Source organism: Leishmania panamensis (genome assembly GCF_000755165.1).
Source record: "Leishmania panamensis strain MHOM/PA/94/PSC-1 chromosome 34 sequence".
NCBI classification, from domain to species: domain Eukaryota; phylum Euglenozoa; class Kinetoplastea; order Trypanosomatida; family Trypanosomatidae; genus Leishmania; species Leishmania panamensis.
In genome coordinates, this window is record NC_025881.1 from 1,612,619 (window position 1) to 1,624,636 (window position 12,018).

A 12,018-nucleotide genomic window follows, 5' to 3' on the forward strand; every position below is an offset into this window, starting at 1 on the left:
TATATATATATATATATATATCATTTTTGGTTCTCTTTTAGGTCTATAATTATTAATCGCTAATGAGGCGCTCTCTTGTCCCACAGCGGCACTCTCCTCATTTTTTTCCCTCTCGCTTGCTCAGGTCATTGACCGCATCGCGATGCACCAACGTCTCTACGTGCGCGCGTGCGCGACTCTCATTCCCTACGTCCTCTTTTTTTTATCTGTTTCACTGTAGGTCAAAGTGTTGCCCAGCTCCTCTTTTGGTCACTGCTCCCTCCTTTCGTTCGTAGGCGCGTGGTCGCACTTTTGCAGGCGGCAAGGGAAACGTGAGTGACCGATTGCGGGGGGAGTTAGAGGGGGACAGAGCACGTGCGCGCTTGTGTGTGCGTGTGTGCGTGTGCGCCAGCCTTGTGACCATTCCTTCCTCTTCTTTTTCACTCCGCCTCTCTCGAGCACGCTGTCCTTCTTCTTTGCCTTCTGGACTGTGAGGAAGGAGAAGGACAGTATTTTTTCTCATACAGAAATGCGCAGAAAGGAGACGAACGATCAATATGACGGGTAATCAAAGACGTGAGCTGATTTTTGTGTGAAAAAGTGCGAGCGATGAAGAGAGTTCTTGCAGCAGCAAGGCGGCTCTCTGTGTTTGCCCATGTCCAGCAGTGAAAGGTGAAGGATCATGTCCATTTCCTCCTTGTGGGGGAGAGGTCCGACACCCAGTTCCTGTTGGCTCTTTAAAATCTCTGATAAGATGCACACAACAGCTCACGCGTATGGGAAGTCAAGGCGCTGCCAGTCACAAATTCTTGAGCCTTGCTTGAACAGGGTATGCCAGAAGAGCGAAAGGGAGGAGAGTTTTGGTGCGCCGTGCCACCGCTTGAATCAGCAGCGCCAACACACAGACGCACATAGGCTGCACGTTGTCAGCACTAGTGACAGCGAAGAACAGTGTGCTTTTACCTGCTCTCTCCGAAAGCCGCCACAAAAGTTTTTTTAGTTCAGCAGCACATTGAGGCCCCCTTTTTACTGCAAAACGCTCATTTTTTTTTCCATTCATCCCTGAGCTTTCCTTCCCCGAAGGCCAAATGTGTATTCTTCCACACCACTGCCACCACTCTGCTTCGCTCTCTCCCGCGTCCCTGGCTTTTTGAATCATCATCTTTCTTTGCGATTACCTTTATGAGGAAGTAAAGTCGGACAGGAGGCAAAGAGAAGTATTTATTTCTTCGTCTCTCTCTCTCTCGCGCGCGCTCTTCGTCCTTTTTTCGTGCCTCAGCAGCTCATGTCGTACTCCAAAGTCATGACTGGCAGCACGGCGGTAACGGGTAGCACCAAGTGCGGGACAAAGAGGCCTGGCAATTCATTGGGTACCGCCGCGACGTACGACAAGAGTCAGTACGACATCACCAACGTTACTTGGGGGACTCTAGAATCTCGCTTTGATGAGCTTATCGCGCTCATGGACACCCCCACCACTGGCGTCAATGCGCTAAAGGTGACCGCCGCGAATCGACAGCGTATCGGCAGCGCGATCGCGGCCCTTCTCGACAGGGCTCAAGACGAGTGTCGACAGCTCCTGTTAGACGGGGATGCTGGCGCGGCAGAGAAGGCTGGTGTGCTCGTGCTGCGATTGCGAGAAAGGTTCTACAAAGCGAATCATGTAGAGCTGATTCCCGGCTATCTTCACCTTGCCCGTACAATGCAGTTTCTGAAGCGATACGGAGATGCGGAGGATATGCTGTCGCTTGCGCAGTACATTATGCTGAAGCACACCGACGAGGTCACAGTAACCATGAAGGCCGACCTGCACCAAGCATTCGGGCTCCTTTATGCGGCGGACAGCAAACTGGAGGCAGCGGTGCAGCAGCTTAGCCGAGCAATCTACTACCTCTCGCTCCAGCACGGGTCGCGACACGTTCTCACTTCATTCAGCTACTTTGATCTCGGCAACGTCATGGCGGCGAAGGCGAGCATGGAGAATGCAATGGCACTTTACGACGCTGTGAAGGAGATATGGTATGCACACTTGGTTACCGCGCTCACAGACGTCGTGGCACGCCGCAAGGATATGCAAGCACAGCTGAAGTACACCGAGAACATACCAGCCCAGGAGCTGCGACAGGCTTGCTACGCCACAGCGCATGCCTTCGGCAGCGAGAACTTGGCAGATGCGTCAAAGATGCTGCATGGCATCTCTCGTATTCAGCAAAAGCGTTTCCACAACGTCCACCCCAGTCCCGTGCGAGCAGAGTTCATCCTGGGCCTTTTTCTTCTATGGACGGACAATGAGTCAGAGGCGCAGAGGCACCTGGTGGCTGCCCGCGCCGGCTCGCAGCACTTCTACGGCCCGCGCCACCCAGTCGTACAGGAGATCGAAGGCTGGTGCTCAAAGTTTGAGCTGGCTTACGAGACTACCGAAGACAATCTAGCCAAAAGTGAAGATATACCAATCGTGGAGGCAGGGTCGAAAATGCACAGCGACAGCGCTGAAGCTTCACATTCATGATGAAAGGCAGCAGGGAAACACTGACACGGGCATCATACCTTCGTCGTTTCTCCTGTCGTACGTCGAAGGTGCGGCGCGCCTCCTCGCTGGTGTGCCGCGCTCAGCTCCCTTACATCGTTGCTCAGCCAACTGTCTCTCACAGCTCTACAGCAACTCCCGCCCTCTGCTCTTGCTTCCTATCTTTGTGGGTTGAACCAAAGAGATTACTTGCGCTGCTGTGTTGTGTTGTGTGTGTGTGTGTGTACGGGTGTCCGCTGGTGTTTGTACAACTCTGTTTTCACACGCACTCTCTCTCTCTCTCTCTTCGATGTAACATACTCGCCGAAGTACGATGCACGTCTCAAGGGCTCGATGGTGTTGGTGTTGCTATTTGGCTCTCCTTTTCGTTGCATTTCCTTGTCATGGCCGCCGTCCTATCTATACTATCAGAGCAACGGAAACACAAGCGCAGAAGGCGCCGCCTAGTGGGGGAAGGGGTACGCGTTTACAGCGTCTTTGGATGCTTGGAGGGTCCGACGCGAAGGTATGCGATTGCGGTGGTGGGACTACACACAGAACGAGAAAAGATGCGGGAGGGGTATGGCAAACACTGTCATCATAGACTGCGCTTCCCTATTCGGTTTTATCCTCCATTTCCCTCGTTTTTTGTGGTCACTGCACCGACCCGCTCTCCCCCTTCTACTTACTCGCACATAGCCTCATGCGTTGAGCTGCGCTAAGAGAGCACTTTACGAGCACACCTTTTCATCATTCCCTCTCCTCGTCCCTCTCTTACCCGCCTCTTCTGCTCCTGCCTACGATCAATTTTTGACGGCGCCCCTGCAGTAGTAGTTCTTATCGTACAACTTGTTGCCCTGTCTGGTACTCCTCCGACTTCTTCGCTCTTCCCTTCCTTTACTCTTTCACATCCTCGCCCACACTCGATCGCCGTTTGTCGCACTCGCGCCTTCGTTTCGTTTTTCTCAGCCTTTTAGTAGCATCTGTGTCAGAGCACGCCACCATGTCTGTCGACAAGCTCTACGACATTCAGTTCCAGCTGAAGTTTACGGCAAAGCAGTTTCTCAAGAATGCTAGCCGCTGCGAAAAGGAGCAGAAGCAGGAAATGAACAAGTGCAAACAGGCAATGGAGAAGAACAACATGGAAGGTGCCCGCATCTATGCCCAGAACAGTATACGCAAGAAGAACGAGGCGCTCAACCACCTGCGCCTGTCAGCCCGCATGGATGCCGTCGTGTCCCGACTAGACACCGCTATCAAGATGAAGATGGTGACCAAAAATATGGGCCAGATGGTAAAGGGCATGGACAAGGTGCTGCAGTCGATGGACACCACCAAGATCAGCAAGCTTATGGACACCTTCGAGCAGCAGTTTGAGACGATGGATGTCACCTCTGCCTACATGGAGAGTGCGATTGGCCAGAGCACCGCGGTCACTACGCCGGAGGACGAGGTGAACAACCTCATGGCTCAGGTCGCGGATGAGCACGGCCTGGACATCCGTGAGCAACTGAACGGCGACCTCCAAATCAAAAACGCCAACCTCACCTCGCAGAAGGAGGAGAAGCAGGTCGAGGAGGACGAGTTGGAGGCAAAGTTCGCACAGCTTCGCGGGCGATGAGGCAGCGCGGCCGAAGAAGAAGAAAGGTGCCTTGGGATCCTGTATGTGTGCAGGGCGACACCAAGATGCACGCAGATGAACGCTAGAAGCGAGGAACAAGTAGACCTTAGCAGACACACACACACGCTTCTTTTCTCTGCTCTCCACGATGTACGGAAGCGTTGCATGACCGACATGAGTGCGGTACGAAGCAATCTCAGTGTGGATGTGGCGGGGTAGTTCCACCACCCCTTTTCGTCTCATGTGCCCGCTGTCGGTGCCACTTTCATTTCTGCTCTTTCGGCCGCTTGCCGAGTGAGCTGTAGTGCTTGATAGGACTGCGCACGGGGAGCGCGTGGAGGTGAAGTAGTGGCAAAGAGCCCACAACAAAAATGAAAAGAAGCGAAAATAAAGATTTGTGTGGCATCGTGTGACACTCAAAGCACAACAGGAAACAAAACTGCTCTGCTTAGGCATGGGTTGCCAGTGTACTCTTGCTGATGTCTTCTCGATAGCCCTGTTCTCTCGCTTTCTCTCTCTCTCTCTCCACGCTGCAGTGGAGGCTTTGTTTTGTTGTTTTATCGGTTGTTGAGCATTTCTACGCGTGCTGATGCGTAGGTAATGATATATTACGTTGCTACGTCCTTGTTTTACTCTGACCACTTCGCACACTTGATGTTGTTGACAGTATAGCGGGTTCTCTCATATTCATCTCTTCGTTGTGCTATACCATTTCTGTGTTTCTCTCTGTTCTGGTTTGTTTCCTTCATTTTCTCACTGTCAACTCGCTTTGTCTGCCTCTTACTCCTCTTTCTTTTCTGTTTCGTCTGCCTCTCGATGTGTCCTCGAGCTGCAGTATTGTGTTCACGTTTCGGGCGGTTGCCTATCGGCAGGGCCATGCTACCCAGTCTCAGGTACGCGTGAGCGGGAGTCACACACGACCCGACACAAGTACGAATTCCCCAAGCAGACAGACTGCGCCGGATCGCTGTCTTGCATGATTCTTTCTCTCTATCTGCTCTTTTTCTGTGGGTAGGCACCTGTGTGCTTCCCTAGGCGAAATAAGTGCTGTACAGGCATGTGCACTTTTTGTTGCTTGTCGAGCTAGCCTTCTGCTCTTCTCTATTGTATCCACCCACGACTCAAATGCGCACAGGCGCTTTACCGCATTTGACTCGGCCTCTCTCTCTCTCGTGTTTCAGCACAGCGGTGACAATTCCCTTCTGGAGAAGCTCCTGAGAAACAGACGAACGCATAGCGGTGCAACGCTGTGTGCCATTGCTTCTTTTTCTCCTTCGCCTGTTTCCTCGTCGTGTTTGACCCTCGTCTCCTCCCGAGTGCAGGTACCTGTGGTGTGGTGTGTGTGGTCTTCTCAAGCGGTCCACCCCCCACTCCTCGCAACAACGGGGGCGGTGCACAAGTTGCCTTTGGAGCTCTTTATTTGGTGACTGGCGCTCTAAGTCTACAAGAGTAATGACCCCCTCCAATGAAAGAAAACGAATGAAAAGCGCAGCGTATATCTATATATAATGTCCTGCTAGTTTTTCCTTCTACTCCCTTCCACTTCTCCTTCTCTCCTCGGGAAGGCATGCGCACCTCCTTTGGCCTTCATCCACTCCATCCTCGGTAGAGAGAGGCAAACACACACACGCACACACACGCACAAAAATAAAGAAATAGTCTCACTCTAGCTTAGGTATCTGGTAGAGGAAGTAACGACAGAGAATACGACGCGACTCGACAACCTTGATAGATCGTGTTTGAACGAGAGGGTGGTAAATCTTACGTGACCCGCCATCATTGCGTGTTGACAACGAAGAAAGAACCTACTCGGTGGCTTGGACCGGTGTCTCCTCTGCTCTTCTCTGCTTTGTATGTGTGTATGTGCTTCTCGGACCCATTTTTCGTATGTGCAGCTATTGCTCGCTGCTCTCCCTCTCGCTCTCTTCGCTTCACCATTCTGTCGCTCTCATTGGATTTCACTAGGCAGAGGGAGGAGGGTAAAAAGTCAGCCCTTCTCGGCTGCCTCTCTCACCGCCTGACGTATTCTCGTCATTTTGACATTGTGGGTGGTACGCCTCCACTTGTCTATCGTTCTCCCTGGTGACCGCGTGCATCTCCATGCGGCTGAGGTTTCATTCCTCTTTGCCCTCTCTGCCTCTCGCGCTTTCTTGTACGCGATTTGGTTTGTAATTGCCACAGGGTACTCGCGGAAAGAAGCACCAAGTGAAAAAAGAGAAAGAAGAAGCTTTTTTTAAAAGCTAGTTTGACTAGCCTCAATTTGTGTCCGAGTGTGGTTTGGCGCGAGCGCTGAAGTGGGCGTGTGAGAAGCGTGAGTTCTTCCGTTTCCTTTCTTCCTGACAGCCACGCATGTGCACACGGAGCGACTATATACTATTTGTTTCCCTTGTTACAAACTGGTCTGTGGCACGCCTCATTTGTTGTCTTTTGACTTTGGCTCTTTAATTTCGCTCTCTGTCTCCTAGGCTTCCTATACTACTTCACTGTGCGACTGGTCCTTCATGCAGGTGAGTCGCAGGCACATGCAGTGGACACCGCTGATCTCGTCGCGTGATCGCCGGGTGTCTCCGGTTGTGCGGTTTCGCAGTCCTCGTGTGGAGACGGTGGTGCGGCCAAAGGCAGTACTTACAACGCTTACTCTGCTTGGAGTCATCTATACGGCCAGCATCAGCGGTGGCTATGGTCTTGAGGAGTCCGTCAGGGCTGGCGGCCCGCTGCTGTCCATCCTCTTTCTCTGCCTCATCCCGTTTGTGTGGGGCATTCCCGTATCGCTGTGCGTGGCGGAACTCTCCTGCGCCATCCCGTCAAACGCTGGACCGATCATGTGGGTCAACTGTGCCTTTCCATCTTGGATGACGTTCATGACGGTGCTGTGGACGACCTTTTTAAATTTTGTAGACAATAGCCTGTACCCCGCTGTCTTTGCGGATTACTGCGCTACGTTGTTTCATCTCGGCTGGGTGGAAAGCGCACTCCTGAAGATCGCCTTCCTGTGGACGTGCGCCATCATCAACATCGTCGGCTTCACGCTTGTTGGCATCTTCAGCGTCAGCATCATGCTCATTACCATCGTGCCTTTCATTCTTATCTTCCTGCTGCAGCTACCGAAGGGCCTCAACTGGACGCGCATTACTTACATTCCGGACTACATCAACTGGGCCGCGTTTCTCCCCGTGGCTGCATGGAACTTCTCCGGATTCGACTCTGCCGGCAACGTCGTTGAGGAGGTGCAAAACCCGAACCCGACCTTCATCCGTGCGCTCATCCTCATGATTATCGCGGCGCTGGCCACCTACATCCCACCGATTCTGGCTGGTGCTTCCGTCGAGGAGCTGGCCAACGTCCCTTTCGAGCAGTGGGGTGACGGCTTCTGGGTGAAGGTCGGTGAGGCGGTCGGCGGGACCCCGATGGCGGTGATGGTCATGGTCGGTGGCGCCATCTCGACAATTGGGCTCATGACCACCCTTCTGGCGACAACATCGCGATCACTCGCGGGAATGGGAACGCTTAACGCGTTTCCGTCGTTTTTTTCCAAGTGGCTGGAAAAGTACTCAGAGACTTATAAGACTCCGGTGCACGCCATCCTCGTCAACACCACTATCACATGCACTTTGTCCGTCTCTCTAACCTTTCAAACACTGGTGCAGATCGACCAGGTACTCTACGCATTGCGCCTCATCGTCATTCTCTCCTCCTTCGTGAAACTGCGTTTCACACAGCCGCTACTGGAGCGTCCGTACTGGGCGCCCGGCGGCAAGACTGCTGCCGTTCTGTGGGCCGGTGTCCCTATCACCTTCAGTTTGTTTCTCATCTTGATGGCTATGACAGGTGGACCGCTCATCTTCTACAGCAGCGTCTTCCTCATCGCCGGCACGGCTGTTGTCTCCTACGTCACCGTCCGCTTGTTCCGCTCCGATGGCTTTGAGGGGTCTCTGGTCGAGGAGTACGAAGACGCTGACAGGTCGACATACGGGACCCTTCTTGAAATGGAGCTCTCCGAATGGCGCTTCCTTCACCAGAGGCACACGTTTATCGACGGCCCATCGCACACCGATGTCTCTCGCCTTCGCGCGTGAGTCATCCCTACAGCGGTGTTAATCAAGAAAAATGAAGAAAGGCGGTTGGCCCGTATCCCGCACACGTGAAGTGCGAAGGAGAATGCGCAAGGCCACATATCCATCAGACACCACATCCGCTGCACCTCGTGTGGTGCTTTTCCAAGGGACCGCACACTCCCCCCCCCCTTTGTTTTCGCTTTGCTTTTTCCTCTACTGCTCTCTTCCTCTGAATAGTGCAAATTAAAGTGCTCTCTTCCTTTCCACTCGCCTTGAGAACGTTTTGCCCAGTGCCTTCAACGCTCAGCATCCCCTCTCTCTTCTCTACCCCCACTCCCACATTTCCCTCCTCCCCCCCCCATACACATTAATGTTTTGCAATTTGGCATAGCACACGCAAAGCCTTGTAAACCCGGGAGCTCATCCACCTCCCTCCACTTTCCCAGCGTGGAGTCCAGTTGCCCTTCCGGAACGGCAACTGGACTCCACGCATTCTCCTACGCCTTTGAGCGCATCTTCCCTATGCTCCCACAGTGCAGCGTGCCAACTCCACCACTCTTCCCAACTCGTCATGCGCATGGCCATCACCACACCGCCATTAAAGATGGGACGCGCGCTACGTGAACCCCGATCACCCACACGACAGCACCTACTACATGAAATGCATCGGTGGCGGCATCCTCGCCTGCGGTACGACCCACACCGCCGTGTGTCCCCTCGACGTGGTCAAGTGCAACATGCAGGTGTGCCCCGAGAGGTTCAAGTCGCTCGCGCAGGGCATTAGCCTTATCATGAAGGAGGAGGGCATCGGTGCCAACGGCTTGCTGAAGGGCTGGCTGCCGACGCTGTGTGGCTACTCTGCCCAGGGCGCCTTCAAGTTTGGCCTCTATGAGTACTTCAAGGACTTCTACGCGAACATGGTCGGCCGGGAGAACGCGAAGAAGTACGAGGGTGTCATCTGGCTTGCCGGCTCCGCATCCGCGGAGTTCTTTGCTGATATGGGCCTGTGCCCGTTCGAGATGGTCAAGGTGAAGGTGCAGACGTCGCCGAAGGGCACCTTCCCAACAGGCATGCTCGCCGCCATGTCCGCCATGCGCGCCGACCCCTCTTCCGGCTTCCCCTACAAGTCGCTGGCACCGCTGTGGGGCCGCCAGATACCGTACACGATGGCCAAGTTCTTCTTCTTTGAAAAGGTTGTGCGCATGTTCTACGAGTACGTCTTCACGAAACCGAAGGAGCAGTACAACAAGGCCACGCAGCTCTCCATCACCTTCGCCTCCGGCTACATTGCTGGCGTAATCTGCGCCATTGTTTCGCACCCCGCGGACACCCTTGTCTCTGCCCGTGGTAAGACGAGCAACGCCGGCAAGTCGTATGGCCAAATCGCGAAGGAGATGGGCTACATGAACGTTTGCACCAAGGGTCTCGGCACTCGCATCCTGATGATCGGTACGCTGACGGGTCTGCAGTGGTGGATCTACGACACGTACAAGACCACCCTCGGCATGGGCACCAGCGGTGGCAGCGGCAAAGAAGTAAAACGAGCGCTGATCAAAATGTGTTTAGCACCCCAAAGGTAGATGCTTGGGAAGACAGTAAGGCGGAGAGTAGGATTGGGACGACAACAAAAAAAATCTCAGTTACTTCAATCATTACCCATTACAACTGCCTTTTCCTCGAGTTCTACTGAAATAGAATGACAGCAGCGGCCTCCATCACAGTTGTGCTGACGCTGCACATTTCACTCGATGTGGCGGAAGAGACAAAGTGCAGGTCTCCTTTGGTTGTTGTGGTGGACTTGGAGCCTGACGTTCTTCAGCCTCATTTCCCCTCTTTTTACTTCATGCGTAAAGCACATCCGCTCTTTTTTTTCTCCCTTTCAATGTTTGGAAACAAAAGGGCAAAAATGTTCGGCTAAGCGAGCGCTCGCCAACGTGCACATGTACACGCCCAGTAATGGTCGAGGTGTGTTTGCTGGTTTGATCTCAAATCCACCTGCCTTTTACTCATTCCTGACGATTACATTTCAATCTAGCAGCCCCTTTTATTGTCCATCCGACCCTGGGCGTCCCCCCTCCCACGTGGCTCTTCGGGCGCAAGAGGTGTGCGGCGTGTGGATACACACACGTGTGCCATCAAACGCTTAGAGACGATGAATAGTACATGTAGAGAATGTTTTGATCATTTTTCCACATTTATTTTTTTATTGCTACTCCGTGGTGCTTGAATGCTAGTCACGACACGATGCCTCATGTGAACAGGAGAGGACTACGCAAACTCTGATGATATACAGGCCTAGCATCACAGAATTCTCCCAGAAGTGCAGCGCATCGCACATTTTGTTTTTTTTTTTCTGTCAGCGATGTCGTGGCCTGTTGAAGCTGCTCATGGTGGTGTCTGCTTTTATCGTCGCGTGGCTCTGGCATCAATTACGTCCGGCGATGAGGCACTAAACCCCTGAGCTCCTTATTTATGTTTCCTCCACACTCGGGCGCATATGAACAAGTCTCGCGAAAAAAGGAACTGCGGCGCTTCGATCACACACTGTTCTTCAATCCCCTCCCCACCACCCGCTGCCACTGTTGCCCTCTTCAGACTCCGTTATCGCCAGTACTCATCAGTTTTATTTTTCGAACTGTCTCATACAATGACTTAAACACTTACTGCTCACCCTATCCCTACCGCGCTTTCATGTGTGCGTTTTATTCTTTGCTTGGACTACACACAAGCTGCATGTCGCGGCGCTTCTCTGTGGTGACGTCTTGTGTGTTGGATGCCGCGTCACGTAGCTCCTTTCTGATAATATTTTCTTCCCCCTTTCCTGATTGCTCTCTCTCAGCGTGGCTGCACCTCCCTGTCTCTCTCTCTCTTTCCCCTCTCTCGGTGAGTATTGTTAGCGCCTGATGCGTCTTCTTCTATCACCTAAGCTCCTCTCTTCTTCATTGTTTTCTTTTTGATCGCTCAGTGTTTCCCTTGCGCTGTTTTTCTGTCTATCGCTGTTTCCCCATGAAGCAGAGCCTCCGTTCTCCCACTACCCTCTAGTACCCTTCACACGCATTCACCCTCGTATTCCCGGGTGGGCAATCAGTTTTTTTTTCCGCCTTCAAGGGCACCGCTTCTTGAACGGATGCTTTGGAGTGCTGCCAGAGCTCATTACCAGTGGCCAAAGTGATTCGCGGAAGATGCTTTCACAGCCAGAACACAAGTGATCGCATATACAGCAAACGAAGCGTGTAGCCTCAAAGCGACGAGTCTGCAATCGCGACTGCAGTATGCAACGAAGTTCTCTTTCGGCGATGGAGGAAAGAGAAGCCACTCTTTCTTGAAGCAGTCCTGAGCTCGTTCACTGATGGAGAGACTTGTTAGAGCTGCCTCCCTGAACCCTCCTTGGTGTGAGAAAGGTTCACGACGCAGTATAGTCACAGAACTGCAGTTCTCCTTCTCGGCATACGACTCCGTTGCTTAGCCCTGGATTGACCACGCATAATGACCTCAAGTATCACAGTGAACATGTGTCATGATGTCGATCTACGCAAACATGCACAAGACACAAGCACATGCTCCGAGTGCTCTTCAGACTCTCTCTCTCTGCACACCGGCGCATTGACTCCCTCCTCTCCTTTTCCCTATCATCTTGTGCCATTTCACTTCCTCTCTCCTTCATTGCTCCACCACTTCACCAACATTTAACTACCCTCACATACACGCACCAGTCTGATCAGCTCCCATACCTTCTTGCCGTCTCTAACGTACCCGTTCTTTAATTTTCTACTTGATCTTGCCATCAACTCGTACGACCACACTTTATTCCTCACTTCACTCCTATTTCTCTTCACAATGACCGCTTCGACCAAACC

At 52.8% G+C, this 12,018-nt stretch overlaps 4 protein-coding genes across 4 annotated transcripts; all 4 read left to right on the forward strand.

Moving 5' to 3' along the window:
- Positions 1-1,264: 1,264 nt before the first annotated feature.
- LPMP_344260 (TAX-1 flagellar protein-like protein) lies at positions 1,265-2,488 on the forward strand (the record flags this gene model as incomplete). The annotated part of the gene is made up of 1 exon (XM_010704546.1): positions 1,265-2,488. One exon carries the CDS (start codon positions 1,265-1,267, stop codon positions 2,486-2,488), a length of 1,224 nt encoding a protein of 407 aa, XP_010702848.1.
- A 1,000-nt stretch (positions 2,489-3,488) lies between these two features.
- On the forward strand, positions 3,489-4,106 carry LPMP_344270 (hypothetical protein; the record flags this gene model as incomplete). Its single annotated transcript, XM_010704547.1, has 1 exon — positions 3,489-4,106. One exon carries the CDS (start codon positions 3,489-3,491, stop codon positions 4,104-4,106), a length of 618 nt encoding a protein of 205 aa, XP_010702849.1.
- Positions 4,107-6,628: 2,522 nt separating this feature from the next.
- AAT11 (amino acid permease, putative) lies at positions 6,629-8,182 on the forward strand (the record flags this gene model as incomplete). The annotated part of the gene is made up of 1 exon (XM_010704548.1): positions 6,629-8,182. The coding sequence occupies one exon, from the start codon at positions 6,629-6,631 to the stop codon at positions 8,180-8,182; it is 1,554 nt and encodes a 517-aa protein (XP_010702850.1).
- Positions 8,183-8,817: 635 nt separating this feature from the next.
- Positions 8,818-9,741, forward strand: LPMP_344290 (mitochondrial phosphate transporter, putative; the record flags this gene model as incomplete). The annotated part of the gene is made up of 1 exon (XM_010704549.1): positions 8,818-9,741. The coding sequence occupies one exon, from the start codon at positions 8,818-8,820 to the stop codon at positions 9,739-9,741; it is 924 nt and encodes a 307-aa protein (XP_010702851.1).
- Between the last annotated feature and the right edge of the window lie 2,277 nt (positions 9,742-12,018).